Raw genomic sequence first — 16558 nt, 5'->3', positions numbered from 1 at the left:
ATTCAATAGTTTGACAGGTTTATCCGCTGTGCAACCTTTGGTGGTTTTGATCTTGACATTTTAGGTCAATTTTGAAATTACGTTCATGTGGGAAATAACCTGATTTACCTAACAATTGATATCATAGCTTCGGTTGAGGTTATCCTGGTGGTTCCGTTGCTGAAAAGATACAGTTCGTGATATTGAATATTGTTCGTTAGAATCAAAATGCCAAAATACGGATCAGTTGAGACATCAAGCTCTTCATCTGGACCGGTGAGGAGGGTGATGTCAAATGCAAATTTCTCGGTGGAGTTGTTCGATGGATCCAATCATTTTGGCATATGACAAGGAGAGGTGTTAGACGTTTTATTCCAACAAGGCCTAGACATCGCCATTGAGGAAAAAAAGCCTGAATCTATGGAGGAGAAAGAATGGGGAACAATCAATTGTTTGGCGTGCAACACGATTCGATCTTATCTTTCCAGGGAGCAGAAGTATGGCTACAAGAAAGAGACTTATGCAAGTAAGATGTGGAAAGCATTGGAGGAAAAATTCCTAAAGAAAAGCTCTCAGAATCGTCTCCACATGAAGAAAAGATTGTTCAGATTTGATTATCAACCAGGCACCAATATGAATGAACACATCACTGCGTTCAATGAGCTAGTGGCAGAGTTATTGGGCATGGATGAAACCTTCAAAGATGAATATTTGGCATTGATGTTGTTGTCATCTCTTCCAGACGAATTTGAGCACCTTGAGACAACGCTACTTCATGGTAAGGATAATGTTACCCTTAAAGATGTAAATGTTGCTTTGTATCGTTATGAGCTCTGGAAGAAAACCAAGAAGGAGAGCAATTACGAAGCAGCGGAGCCATAGTGGCAAGAGGTCGCTCGAAAAGTCAAAAGCCAAAGTGGAGAGGGAGATCAAAGTCGAAGTCCAGACTGGGAAAAGATGAATGTGTCTTTTGTCATGAGAAAGGTCATTGGAAGAAAAATTGTTCGAAGAAGAAAGGAAAAGTTGCTCTAGATGCATGTGTTGCAGAGCATGATGCAAATGACTCTGACATATCATTGGTTGCTTTATCAACAATATTCCATTAAGATGAATGGATATTAGATTCGGGTTGCACCTATCATATGTCCCCTAATCGGGAGTGGTTCTCCGATTTAGTAGAACTAAATGCAGGAGTTGTTTATATGGGCAATGACAATGCTTGTAAAACTGTTGGGATAGGTTCAATTCGATTGAAGAATCAAGATAGATCAACTAGAGTTCTGACAGATGTCTGATACGTACCCAGTTTGAAGAAAAATCTCATCTCGTTGGGAGCCTTGGAATCCAAAGTAGTCACTATGAGAGATCGAGTTTTAAAAGTCACATATGGCGCACTTGTGATGATGAAGGGCATTAGGAAAAATATTTTGTATTACTATCAAGGTAGTACAATTATTGGAGCAGTTGTAGCAGCTTCCGGAGGTGATGATTTGGACGTAACCCAGTTGTGGCATATGCGGTTGGACATGCTGGAGAGAAATCCTTGCAAATTCTGGCAAAGAATGGATTGTTGAAAAGTGCAAAGGCTTGCAAATTGAAATTTTGCGAGTATTGTGTTTTGGGAAAGCAGAAGAGAGTGAAGTTTAGCACCACTATACATAATACAAAAGGTATTGTGGATTATATTCACTCAGATGTATGGGGTCCTTCAAATACATCGTCTTTGGGAGGAAACCATTATTTTGTAACTTTTGTAGATGACTTTTCCAGAAGAGTTTGGGTGTATCCGATGAAGTCTAAAGATGAATTGCTTCGAATTTTCCTGAAATAGAAAAATATGATTGAGAACCAGACTGGTAGAAAGATCAAATGTCTTAGGACAGACAATGGAGGGAATATAAAAGTGACCCATTCTTTGACGTTTGCCATGAGTATGGTATTGTTTGACACTTCACTGTTAGAAATACACCACAAAAGAATGGGGTGGCAGAGCGTATGAATCGAACATTATTGGAGAAAGTTCGATGTATGTTGTCTAATGCTGGGTTAGGTAAGGCATTTTGGGCTGAGGCTGTGACATATACTGGCCATCTCATCAATCGTCTGCCGTCATCAGCGGTAGGAGGAAAAACACCATTGGAGTTATGGTCTGGAAAACCTGTTACTGATTATGATTCCTTACATGTATTTGGATCCACTGCCTATTATCATGTGAAGGAATCCAAGCTTGATCCGAGAACAAAGAAGGCTCTCTTTATGGGAATCACTCATGGAGTGAAGGGATTCCACCTTTGGTGTTTAGACACTAAGAAAATAATTTGTAGCAGAGATGTTACCTTTGATGAATCTGCCCTAGTAAAGAAGGTAACAAATGAAGCCGTCCAGACAAGTAGTACTCCGCAGCAGGTGGAGCATACTCCAAAACAGGTGGAGTTTCAGCAGACGATGATCCTAGAAGTTGATGCAACTGATTCTTCAACTCCAATAGAAGAATCGGAAGATGAAGAAGTTCAAACCCAAGAACCATTGGAGACACCAGAACCACTTGCAGTTACAAGGCCAATGAGAGAAATTCGTAGACCTCTCGATTTGTTGATATGATGGCCTATGCTCTTCAGTTGTTGATGATGATATCCCTATCACTTACCAAGAAGCAATACAAAGCTTGGAAAGTGATAAGTGGAAAAGTGTCATGGATGAAGAAATGCAATCTCTCCAAAAGAACAACACTTGGAAACTGGCTCAATTACCGAAAGGTAAAAGAGCAATTGGATGCAAGTGGGTATTTGTAAGAAAGATGCATCTCATAGCAAGAAAGATGTTCGCTACATGGCACGGTTGGTAGATAAAGGCTACGCTTAAAAGGAGGGTATCGACTACAATGAAGTATTTTCCCCAGTTGTGAAGCATTCCTCCATTAGAATATTGTTGGCCTTGGTAGCACAGTTGAATTTGGAGCTAGCTCAACTTGATGTAAAGACGGTTTCTTGCACGGTGATTTAGAAGAGGATATCTATATGACTCAGCCAGAATGATACAAAGATGGTGGTTGTGATAAATGGGTTTGTAAGCTGAACAAATCGCTATATGGATTGAAGCAATCTCCGAGGCAGTGGTACAAGCGATTTGATAGCTTTATGAGGAGGCAAAAGTACACTAGAAGCAAATATGATCATTGTGTGTATTTGCAAAAGCTCAAATTGATCTTTTATTTATCTTCTCTTGTACGTTGATGATATGTTGATCGCTTCGAAGAGTCAAAAGGAGATAGACAAATTAAAGGCTTAGTTGAATCAAGAGTTTGAGATGAAAGATCTAGGTGATGCCAAGAAGATTCTTGGTATGGAGATAAGCAGAGATAGACAGAGAGGGGAGCTTTGTTTAACATAGAAGCAGTATCTGAGAAAGGTATTACAATGTTTTGGCATGAATGAAAATACCAAACATGTAAGTATCCCACTGGCTTCTCATTTGAAACTTAATTCTCAATTATCTCCTAAAACTAACGAAGAACAAGAGTATATGGAAAAAGTTCCATATGCTAATGCAGTTGGGAGCTTGATGTATGCAATGGTGTGTACGCGTCCTGACATTTCACAAGCAGTTGAAGTTGTGAGCAGGTACATGCATGATCCTGGAGAATGATATTGGCAAGCTGTGAAATGGATTCTACGGTATCTCCAACAAACCGTGGATGTTGGTTTAGTTTTTGAACAGATGAAGCACTTGGTCAATGTGTGGTTGGATATGTTAATTCTGATTATGCTGGTGATTTGGATAAGCGTCGATCAACTACTGGGTATTTGTTTACTCTTGCTAAAGCCCCAGTAAGTTGGAAGTCTACATTACAATCTATGGTGGCCTTGTCTACTACAGAGGCAGAATATATGGCAGTTTCAGAGGCTGTAAAGGAAGCAATTTGGCTTAACGGGTTGATGGAAGACTTGGGAGTTGTTCAAAGTCACGTTAGTCTCTATTGTGACAGTCAGAGCTCTATTCACTTAGCGAAAAATCAAGTCTACCATTCAAGGACTAAGCATATCGACGTGAGGTATCACTTTGTGCGGGAGATCTTTGAAGAAGGAAAGATTCTACTTCAGAAAATTACGACATCAGAAAATCTTGCAGATATGATGACCAAGGTGGTAACAGTAATCAAGTTCAATCATTGTTTGAACTTGATTAACATCCTGAAAGTATGAACACCTTCGGGTGTGTGGCGCTTGTGAGCGCAATTAGAGGCACTAAAAAATTGGGGAGTTGAAGAAGTTGAGTTGGCTTGGTAATTTCAAGCCAAGGTGGAGATTTGTTAGATTTGACTTGAAATTAAGTTGGCAAGTTGGAAATTTCATCTTGGTTGGTGGCCAACTTATTAGAAATTTCATCTTGGTTGGTGGCCAAACTTTGAACATGGGAATTTCATATTTGGTGGCTAACTTGTACACATTGAAAAATTCTTTTGTAGGTGGCCAACTTATTTTTCATGTTTAATCCCTAAAATATTAGGTTATTTATAAGTTTAGTCCTTAAAACTCAACTATAAATAGGCCTAAGTATTTCATTAGAAATCATCCCAAAAACAAGTTATCTCTTCCTCTTGTATTCTTCATTCTCCCACTTTGGGAATTCTAAAGAATTCAATTTGTTGTAATATTTGCGATATAGTGAATTTATCATCCGTGTGGTGCCCGAGGAGTAGACGATATTCTCGTCGAACCTCGTAAATTTGGTGTGTTCTCTCCTTTATTGTTTTTATTCAGTTTTTCCATTGTGTTTCAATTTTCAATAGTTTGACAGGTTTATCCGCTGTGCAACCTTTGGTGGTTTTGATCTTGATATTTTAGGTCAATTTTGAAACTACGTTCGTGTGGGAAATAACTCGATTTCCTAACAAATGGTGGTTGAGAATAAGATACAAATGGTTAAATACGAGAAACTCCATCTCATCTGCTTCTCCGTGAGAGATTTGTCCATTTGAAGAAAGTTCCTAAGCCTAGTAACCAAAATAACGACTATAACCCCTCTGGCCAGATAAGTTCCTTGCATACCTCTGCAACCTCTACATCACAAGTGTCAATCTAGTTAACGTGGCAAAGAAAGTAGAGGAAACAAAGTTGATAATCCAGCATTAGCCCTTTATGGTCCTTGAATGATGATATAAAGACTATGTCGAAAATAGCCTTATGGGACGACAAAAGAATCAGATTAAATCAAAGTTACCAAGGGGTCAAGATCGCGATTTGATGCCTTAAATGATGATTCCCATAAGCATGAAAAGTTACCTAGCCAAAATGGAGAAAGTACGATAGCAAATCACGTTTCGTTCGCTTCTAAGGTACTTCCCAAAAAAAGCTGGAAACAACAAATCTCCACACAATATTGCGAGGCAATCACAGTGCGAGACTCCTCCAATAGACAATCAAGTTCGAAGTCTACAAAACCAGGGAAAGCCATAACTCAACCTAAAAAGGTAAAAGGAGATCCAAATTATTGCTTTAGGGCCCATAATCCCATAAAAATACGCCAATAGTAAGTGTTAATACTCACCCTCAAAATATGATGGTTAACTACCCTATTTTGACCATGAAGGATGAGCATGTGGATACTTCCATGCAATAGACGAATCTCATGCATTCTAATGACCCTTGGATAATTGAGATAGTTAAGTTAAATGACGCAAAATTTCTTTTGAGCACCAACCCAATGTTAATTCTCTTAGCTTAGAGGGATAATCGTTGCCTACTATCCTTAACCCCAAGATGCACCATGTCATTGTCTTCAACGAAGGCCTAAATTTAAATGATAATACTCATCAGGAAAATTCTAGTAGTCGAATACACTACATTTCGAAGGATTGAGTTTCCCCTTACGTTCTTAGGAACAAAAGGATCAACACAAAAGGTAACTCCTCGACTTGCCTGTCCATCCAAGATACAATATAAAATGTTATGCAAAGCATCCAAGGTAGGCCTGTAAATGAACTGAACGTTCAGCGAACCGTTCATGAACCGTGCGGCGGGAAGTTCGTTTATGTGCGTTTATTTATTAAATGAACGAACATGAACAAGATTTTGTGTTCGTTTAATTAAATGAACGAACATGAACATAGGTCTTGTTCGTTCATTTACGTTCGTGAACGTTCGGTTATGTTCGTTTATATTCGTTTAGTTATGTTCGTTTATGTGCGTTCATTTATGTTTAACCTAATATTCTTAAATCAATTTTGGTGACCAATTTGTATGTATCTTAAAAATATTAATTAATATGATATTTTGATGACCAACTTCATAATTAACCAAATTTTACAGCCTGATTAAGCGGTAATACAAAAAACCCTAAATCTAAAAACAATATTTTCTCAACTCTTCTCCAACCCGTCATTCATCTGTTCTTGATTCTCAACTCTCCCCACCCTCCACAATTTTCATTTTTGCAACGATTCGACGGAGCTTCAAGTCTTCAACTGCAACGATTCGACATAGCTTCATCTCTTTCCCTTCTTGAACGTGATTTCATAAGGTAAATCATTTGAATTTTTTTTTGGTCTGTTAATTTTGGGGTGTGAATTTAGGGATTTTTTGTGGCATCTTGAACGATGTGGAACCCCTTGTACGCCGCTATGAACGGTGCATTCGATCAGTCGGTCTTCTCCAGCCCACCCCTCGTTGCCCAGTCATCCGCGTTAGAGTTGCCCTTAGGGAGTCCCAGTCAAATTTGCGCTTATATCCTCTAGTGGGGGAAGAAAGTGGCGTGGTCAGTGGAGCGCTGCTGGATATGGTTGCAATGTTGAGGAGGAATGGAAGGAGGTGAGTCGAGGTATTTGAATTGAAACGAGTCAGACTCGGGCATAAGGAAGATGAGGGACTCGCATGGTAGGAAGGTTCAGGGCTTGGGAAAGATGAAGACTGTGGACTGGGATGGTGGAAGGAGAACAATATTAAATTTAACATTTTGTCAAAAATGGCTGCTGACATATTGGCATTTCCGGTCACTACTGTTGCTTCTGAATCTGCTTTCAGTGCTGGTGGGAGGGTTATTGATCCGCATCGATCCTCTTTAGGAACTAAGATGATAGATATGCTTGTTTGTGGAGCTGATTGGTATCGTCAATACTATGGGTTGGAGAAAAATAAAAACAATGTATTTTTATGTTTTAAGTTTTATTGAATTTGGTTTTACAATGACTAATATATTTTTGGTTTTTTGATTTGTTGTACCAAAACGAAGATATCATACATGTTGAGATTCCTTGAAAATGAGGATGAATGAATTGGTATAACCTCGCTAATTTAGTATATTTTTCATCTTTTGTTATAACTCCTTTAATTTAATATAATTTTATTTGTTTGATTTTGATCAGGATGGATGATGAATTAACGACTGATTATTAATGCAAGTTGAATATGTTACGAATATTATTGAAGTTGTTTGGATTTCAAGAAGATTGTTTTGTTGAACAAATTAACTTTAAGACTTTATTATATTCATATAGCTTACTTATGATTTATGTATGTTTTTGTCGTGTTCGAACAAATTAACTCTAAAGTTGTGTGAATCATTTAATATCTTTAAAAGATTGATCGAAATATCTGATATCTTCAAACATTTCATCACTGCTAATCAGCTCTTACGCTATTATCACTGTAGATTTGGTTTATTTGCATTGTCGACTATTTTTCATGAAAGAACAATGGAAGGTAGGGTCTCCAACGTTTATGTTCGTGTTCATTTATGTTCGTGTTCGTTTATGTTTGTGTTCGTTTATGTTCGTTTATTTATTAAATGAACGAACATGAACAAGCTATATTCCTTAATGAACGAACATGAACAAAAAAAAATTTGTTCGTTTATGTTCGTGTTCGTTTATGTTCGCTTATTTATTAAATGAACGAACATGAACATACATCCGTTCGTGTGCGTTCGGTTCGTTTACAGGCCTAATCCAAGGACAAACTGTATTCCCAAGGTTTTGAACTATAGAATTAGAGTAAGTAGACGCTGTCTAGAGCAACAACCATTAAAGGTACCTCTCATCTTCTTGTTCATGGATTTTAGATTAATGACTTAGAATTGTCAGTGATGGGGTGGATAGAGATTTCCATGACTCCTTAAAGAATACACTCAAGAGCATAACCTTCATATGATGGACCTTTTGGAAACTTGTATTAGTGGATGCGAAATTGATAGTGCCATCAATGAAGGGGCTTCGATACTTCGTACAAAGTAGAGGCAGTCAATTTTTCTGGAAGAATTTGGTTACCTTGGAATAAGTCTCTTTTGATGGAAGTGGTGGCGACGCATCCATAATTAATCCTTGCTGAAGTCTCTCGGAACACGCCTTCATATCACTTTTTATCAGTATTGTCTACAAAAATCCGGAGAAAAAGAAATAGAAGGCCCTTTGAGGCATTTAAGCAACATCCAACTGACTAAGAGAGCCCCATGAATTTCGGTTGGAGATTTCAATGTGATCCTTTCCAGTGGAGAAAAGAAAGGTGAATCTAGAAGAGGGCTTCATTGTAACCTTTTTTTTATGAGTTCATGGATAAACAATGCCTCTCGAATTTAGGGTTCACAGGCCCTCAATTCACTTGGTCTCGAAGCGGTTTATCCAGGGTTTCAAATCACATCTGAAAACGTGATAGTACCCGCGAAATAGCGGTTTTGCCGCCGTTCGAGTTACCCATTACACCCGCAACAACGTCCGCGACAGCCACAATCACAATAAACCTGAAATGATCAAAAACGTGACATCGATTTGAAACCCTGAGCTTATCCAGATGTTTGGACATGATGATGGCCAATGTTGAATGGTATGATTTTTCTTCGAATTCATCCATCAAGAATCTCTTATGTATAAAGTTGGACCACCAGCCCTTGCTTCTCTATTTGGCTTTCTTGATCACCTCGCACCATCCCCTATTGTTCAATTCCTTGCTAGTTGGACTAAACACCCCGACTTCACCTAATTTTTTCGTGATAACTAGACAACCCAAGATATTCTTGCAAACTTCTTACATAATATTACTGCCTCTCTTAACCTTTAGAACGTAAAGGTATATGGGTACATATTCTAGGGGAAGCGGAAGCTTAAAAAGCAGCTAACCATGGTTCAAAGTACGTAAGAAAGTAGCAACAACGATCAGCTTCTCGCAAGGAATTGGATATTAAATATAAATTGGAGTAAATTTTTTTAGCATGAAGAACTTATCTGGAAGCAAAAATCTAGAAGTCAATGGGTCATTGAAAGAGATCGTAATACCAATTTTTTTACCATCAAACGACGAATAGGCGAAGATCTAACCGTAATCAAGCTTTGAAAATTAACGGAGAGTAGTGTTATGATGAAGACAAAATTCCTACATAAGCCTCTAGTTTCTTTTCCAAGCTCTATCGGGAAGATGAAAAAAAAAACAAGGATGTTTCCCATCTGAGGTATGTTTCCTAAACTCATGGAAGGCGACGTTGAAAGCTTTGAGGTAATGGTTACTAAGGATGAGATTAAGCAGGCTCTTTTCGATATGAACCATCTAAAGCGTCTAGAAAATATGACCTACATGCTCTATTATTCCTAAGTCAATGAGAGACGGTGGGTGACTCAGTGAGCAATTGGGTTAAAGGTATTTTTAACGACAACTCTTATCAAATATGAGGTTAATAAATCCCTTCTTGTTTTTATTCTTAAAATTGACAATCTTGCTTCTTATATTGATTTTCATCTGATCAGTCTCTATTCTATTATGTATAAACTAGTTATAAAAATTATTGCTGAACGATTTAAAGCAATTTTCCTAAAATTATTGCTTTGAACCAAGCTAGTTTTATTGCAGGTTAAAATATTACTGATAATATTCTTGTAGCTCAAAAGGCGGTCCACTTTATAAAGCAGAAGAAGGGTAAAACCTAATGGTTTGTTATTAAAGTTGATATAGAAAAAGGTTATGATAGAGTCGGTTGAGACTTTCTCTTAGATTCTCAGACTTAGCAGAGGAGACTATCATTCATGTGCTGAAAGATTGTCCATATGCACGGGAGACTCTAGGCCTAGCGGGTTTTCTTGGTTCGATTAGCTCTTTCAATGTCACGTCACCTTTGTTTTGGCTTGAAACTGTGGCTCCTATTATGGGTTTGGACAGATTCGCTAAATTTATAGTGATTTTATGGAATATATGTGATGAGCGCAATACACAGGTTCATGATGCCAAGTATCAGTCCCCATGGATTGTGGCCCTTAATGTTCATTCGTTTTACCGGGACTACCTCTCGGCCAGAAACCAAGTTGCTCGTGGAGCAGTTACCCTACGCCATCATCGATTAGAGGACGACCCAGTTGCTAGGTACATTGAAGAGGAAGAATTTAAGCGAGATTGTTTTTAAGTTTAAGTTTTTTCGAACTCTAGTTAAACTTCAATTTTTTATTTCGAGTTTAAATTAAAGAGTTTAAGCTCTCGAAATTTTTTATTCGAGATGAGCTTTAAAAAAAATTTGAGTCAAGTTTAACAATTTTAAGCTAAAACTTTCGAGTCGAGTCGAGTTCAATTTTAAACTTTTCAAATCAAGTATAACTCAATAATACTCAAACTCAATTTACTCATTCACAAACCTAGTTATATTACATACGAAATAAATGATAATAACATGACTCCTATATTTTTAAACAATTTTTTAGTAATATTATAAAATTAAACAAAAATAATATAAGATCCGGAACCAAACAAATCTTATGATTCATGTGTAACTTTAGTGGTTGACATTATGTTTTTCTATTTATACTTTCTTTTCGTTTTCTAATTCGAAATTATATTAATTTGATTTATTTTTCATTTTAAATTAATTATAAATTTAATTTATTTACACAACTTGGACATTAAATAGACAAAATAAAGTCAACTCGGTTAACTAGCTCAATGACTATTGGGTTCTAGTCAATTTAATGGATCCAAGATTAATAGACTTGGGTTAGATTCCAATTAACTTTTTTTGGATCAATATGCAATTTCCCCCCTACAAAACAACCCTTAATTCCTGAATTTAACCATTTTTATTAAATTAATTCATGAACTTCTATTTCATTTATATTAGTTTTTGTATTTTTTATTTTTTTATAATATTATATCATGGTATTGTTCGGCCTGCACACTCTTAAATGTATCGTATCCAAAGCAAATTTAGGACCAGATTAAAAAATTACAAAATTCAAGGACTAAAAATTACTTCATTTTTAATGTCATCATTCAATTTATATTTGAGAATTTTGGATATAACAATTAAACACAATAAAAGAACATAAACATAACGATAATGCTGGCTAATGACAAGTGAATCTCATTATAATCTTTTCATTATCATTATTCAATTTATATTTCAAAAAGGCATTTTAATTTTCCCTCACATTTTTTATTAAACTGAATCAACTAGTAAAAATAATTAAAATTTTAATGTTTTATACTTTATAATTTTATATTTTAAATATTTATAATAAACTAAATATATTTTACATTTATATTTTTATTTTTAAATATTATTTTTTTACAAAATGATAAAATAACTAATGTCAATATTAATAAAAAGATAAAAATAACCGATATCTACTTCACGAGGTTGTTATTTTTTTTCTGTTGGTCAATTTAATTTAATAAAATAATAAATAATAAAGTTATTTTTATAAGAAAATTAAAGGTAAAAAATGCCATCTTTTTCGTGCTGTTGCTACCCAAAACTTTTTAACTAACCAACTTTCCTTATTTACGCTTATTATTGTGCTTAAGAAGTTGTAAATATAGATAATTGAAATTTTATTATTTTTAATTAATGATAATTTTTTATTTTATTAAGAATTAAATTAATAAAAAACATAAACATATGAAACTAAAAAATATTTTGCTTTCTTTTAATAACTTCATATTAGTAATTAATAATAAAATCAGATAGGATCATAATTTTAAAAAAATAATATATAATTTTTTTTTTTAAAATAACACAACAACTCTGAAACATTATTATTATTAAAGGAAAATTGGGCTACGTAACCTTACCTACTTTCCGAACATGTCACATAATTAATAATACTATTACGGCTTATATAGCAAAATTGACCCTGACAAATTATACGATGATCAAGTAATTATTTTAATGAAATATTATTTAAATTAAATATGTATTTAAAAATTCATGATCAAATAAGATGTAATATTTAATTACTATATAATTTTGAATATTCATTCAATTAAGATGTATTTCAAATTTTAGAATTTATTGGTTGCAGATTTTCAAATAAGAACTAAGTTTAGACAATATTTCACTTAAATATTTAAGTAATTATCGTCTAATTTAATAGAGATCAAATTATTATAATAACATATTAATATTGATGAAATAGTAATATTATTTAATATTTTTATCAGAATTTTAGATTCTTTTTATCAATTTCTAAATATAATTATATTTAAATGGAAGAGGAAAGAGACTCTAGGGGAAGAAATAAAAGAGATTTGAATAAGTTTATAACATATGACTTAAAAGAATATGATGAAACAAATATGAGTAACTGACCAACAATCAAACGTACTTATTCAGAGTTTTAGTATTATTAAAATTCAAAATAGTACTCTTTAAAATAATTTTAAAATTTATTTAAAGATATTAAATACAATTTAGAAATAAAATTATAAAAAAATATTTGTTTAATTTTGATTCATTTATATTTTTATTTTACACAAGTATATAGTAATGATACAAATACGATCAAATTTCTTTAAAAATTATCTAAAACTCTGTACATTGGCAGGGTATAAACATGTACGTTACTTTTAATTGTTTATTTTTATTTATTTAACGATTTATAAAAATATAAATAAAAAAACTCAACACTGTGTTAGTTAATCTTATCCCATATTAAAGTATATTGCCAGATTAATTTTTAAATATAATTTAAAAGTAAATTATAATTTATTTTTATAATTAAATTTAACATTCGATTTAAAAATTCTTATCCAATATCTTAGTTAAGCTAACTGCATTGATCTTTATATATTAACTAATTACATAATGTTTCATTTAAAAGAAACCAATTACGGTCAATTCAAAACCAATTGCGTAATCCATTGATTATAAAACTTTTGCATTGAATGTAGACCATATATAGGCCTGGGCCTCACATGTATATTGGATTTTGTTTATATGAAAATTAATTTAAAATGATTTGCAGCTATTTTTTATTTATAATATATATTTGATGATAAATACTTTATATATAATTATTTGCATATTTTTTAAATTTTAGAATTTCGACATAAAATTTAATTTGAGATAATATTATTATAATAAGGTAATGAATCACCTTATTAGTATTTATCATATTCAAAAAAAAATACAAGAAAAGAATTGAGCATCCATAAATTTGGATTGTTCATGGACGGTTAACCGTATCGTTTAGCCTAAACTATTCTTTTAAAACTCACAGTTATAGTTTCTAGAGTTTTTTTTCTCATTAATATTCTTTAGGTAATTATTTTTTATAAAATTATGAATTAATTGTATCACATGTTCCTAAATTATAATCTTTATTTTAAATTGATCTTTAAATTGTTTCATATTTCATTTTCATCCATAAATTATGACTCTTTTTCATTCCTAAACTATGACATTCAATTTAAATTAATCCCTAATCTTTTGAATATTTCAGTTTTATCCAAATATATAATTAGTTTAATCTATTTTTTTTCAAACACAATAATATAAATTTGCCTGATAATTTTATTAATAAGGAATGTGATTAATAAATACATAAAATTTAGGATGGAATTGAAACATTAAAAAATTTAAAAATTAATTTAAAATAAAAATCATATTTTAAAGAAATATTCGAAAATTCAAAAATTGATTTAAAATGAAAGTTATAATTTAAGAAAATATTTGTTTCCATCACCGCCGTGTTTTCGGGGTTTGGTGTTTGACCAATCTCTAAAATGTATTAATTTAATTAAACATATTAACTCGGATTAAAGTAAAGCATGCCCACTTGGCGGCGGCTTAAGCAAATCACTTTCACAATTGAACAATTAATATAATAAAACTATCATTATCATTAAAAGATATCAACCTTCACATGGATATCTCTCAAATGTCACATTTCGTCACAAAGTTGTTAGAATCAAATAAAACATTATTTATTCGAAAAAATCGTCATTTTAATATTGTGATGTCAGAAATATTTTTTGATATTTGATTGAATGATATTTTGATTTTTTAAATAGTTTAAATATTAATGTTTTATTTTAATTAATTACATCATATCAATAATAAATATTAATAGATAATTAATAACGTTTTTAAAAAAACTTTTAACTATTAAAGGCTTGAAATGGTGTAATTATTTGGAGCACTAATTAAATCAATGATTTATATATATATATATATATATATATATATTATAAATATAGACGAGTAAAGAATATATTTATAAATATAAAAAATCGTTATTTGACATAAAACAACTCTAATAATGTTCAATTATTTCTTAATTTCATAAATGTTAAAGAATTTAAAGTTTTTTCGTTATATATAGTTTTGATTACAAAAGGTCGAAAATAATAATAATTTAACAAAATTGACCCCTATGAACTCAAAGCTGTAGAACTAGAAGAGATCTAGACAACCCATTTGTATATTCTCACAGTTCCCACAAATTTCGCTTCTTTGAAAACCTAATTGCCAACACAAACAGACTGGCTCAGGCTTCTCAGGCAAACCGGAACTCGTTGCTGAAATCTACCTTCCGTTTGGACTCGGCCGAGCTGGCTGAGTTCTTTCCAGCTGAACTAATCCCAATCGAAAGCTCCAAATTTAACTCGTGCCGTTGTTCTTTATCTGTACTCACGCCACTGCGAGTACAGTTGGACTCAGATTTGACCTTCACTCGAAACTCACCGTATTTGAAATCCAGAGGTATGGGTGTGACGGAAATGGTTTTGGCAACAGCGGTCGCGTTTCTAAAATCCAATTCACTGGGTGCGACGGGTTTGGCTTTAGCGGTGCTGCTTTTATTGGAGGTTTGGTTGAGAGGACGATGCGTTTGGGGATCGATTCCTTCACTCACAAGCTTTCTTTTGATGTGTGTGTTCCAGTAGTTCTTGATCTCGTTATCTGTTCTTCCCGGTAATCTCCCAAAGACCATCTGCAAATAGAATAATAGATTCATTAACTAAAAAAAAGAGATGCAAATATATTTTACTAAAACAAGTAAAAAAACAGACTTGTTTCCAAGTAAACTGTGAAGCTTGATGATAAGTTGATCTTCATCTTCACTGAAATTTCCTCTCTTAAGATCAGGTCTCAAGTAGTTCATCCATCTTAACCTGCAACTTTTACCGCACCTAAGCAGCCCTGGAAGCATTTGACAAACCAAACTGAGGAAAAAGAAACAAAAAAAGATGTTAAAAAAGGGGAAAAGGTTAACATACCGGCAGCTTTGGGGAGGGAACGCCAAGAACCTTCGCCATGGACACGTATATAATCAATGAGGCGGTCGTCTTCCTCCTTGGTCCAGGCGCCTTTGTTCGTATGTGATTTCTCGAAACAGGGTAATCGTCCCATGAAAATCAGATCCTGCAACAACAAGTAGTAGGATTGAATGGGAGGAACTTGTTTAAGGGAAATGGACAAGTTTGAGTTTTAACTAAATATGGAGGAGGGATGGTGTTTTGGTAAGATGATGGTTTCGTGGAAGATATTTAATTTGGGGGGGTTCTGTTGATGGAATGAGGATGGCGATGGGATTTGACCAAAGTTGGTAAGAAACCCGAAGTGGTTAGTTAAAGATAGTGTGGGTTTTGGTAGGTAGCTCTGCTTTTACGTCAGAATTCATGTTATTTAGCCCCTGTTCCCTTTTCCGATTTCATTTCACCTGCCTAATTGAGATGACTAATATTTCATTTGTTTTAATAATTCTTTTTATTTGATTTACAAAATTAATTATTTATCATCATTTTTAGAGAAAAATTAAAATCTAAGTCGAATTATAATATATAACTGAAAACTTTTAATCATATATGAAATGTGTTATATTATATATATACTTATAAAAAATTATTTAATTTAAAATTAAATAATACCATAACATTATAAATATTTATAATTAAATTTAAATAATTCAAATTAAATTTCATAAATTTTACTCAATTTAAAAAAATTAAATAAAATTTAAATTATAAAATAAAACTCATTTAATCCTCAACCCTAACCCTAACCAGTCACCATCGACAGCGTGATGGTAGGCAAAAGTTAATCAATCTTTTTTACGGTTTCTGTCGGCACTTTGTTTATTTTCTGATGCCTAATTCTTACCCGTAATCTTCAGCTGCCTTTTAACTCCTACCTCGTCACTGAATATCTAGAACATTTTAATATTTCAAGTTCAAATATGTGATAATCTTTTATCATAAAATTTATCATAAATTCAAATTTTAGTAACTATCTTTTATTTTTTTATACAAATATCTAAAATATTAAAAACATTTACGAGTTATTACATCACACATCTTTAAATTATAACTCTTATTCTAAATTAATTTTTAAAAAT

At 33.1% G+C, this 16558-nt stretch overlaps 1 protein-coding gene and 1 long non-coding RNA gene across 2 annotated transcripts; one reads left to right on the top strand and one right to left on the bottom strand.

Moving 5' to 3' along the window:
- The first annotated feature begins 8462 nt into the window (after nt 1–8462).
- On the top strand, nt 8463–15387 carry LOC120154392. Its single transcript, XR_005518879.1, has 3 exons — nt 8463–8474; nt 10028–10030; nt 15232–15387. It is a non-coding gene; the product is annotated as an uncharacterized LOC120154392 (long non-coding RNA).
- LOC120154391 (myb-related protein 308-like) lies at nt 14598–15734 on the bottom strand. The gene is made up of 3 exons (XM_039166163.1): nt 15441–15734; nt 15234–15363; nt 14598–15154 (listed from the first exon to the last, which is right to left on the bottom strand). Exons 1-3 carry the CDS (start codon nt 15571–15573, stop codon nt 15073–15075), a joined length of 345 nt encoding a protein of 114 aa, XP_039022094.1. The 5' UTR covers nt 15574–15734; the 3' UTR covers nt 14598–15072.
- Nucleotides 15735–16558: the final 824 nt, after the last annotated feature.

This window comes from Hibiscus syriacus, unplaced genomic scaffold (assembly GCF_006381635.1).
Source record: "Hibiscus syriacus cultivar Baekdansim isolate YM2019G1 unplaced genomic scaffold, ASM638163v2 tig00111129_pilon, whole genome shotgun sequence".
Classification (NCBI taxonomy): Eukaryota; Viridiplantae; Streptophyta; class Magnoliopsida; order Malvales; family Malvaceae; genus Hibiscus; species Hibiscus syriacus.
The sequence above is the reverse complement of the archived record's forward strand: the minus strand, read 5'-3'. Positions and strand labels throughout refer to the sequence as shown.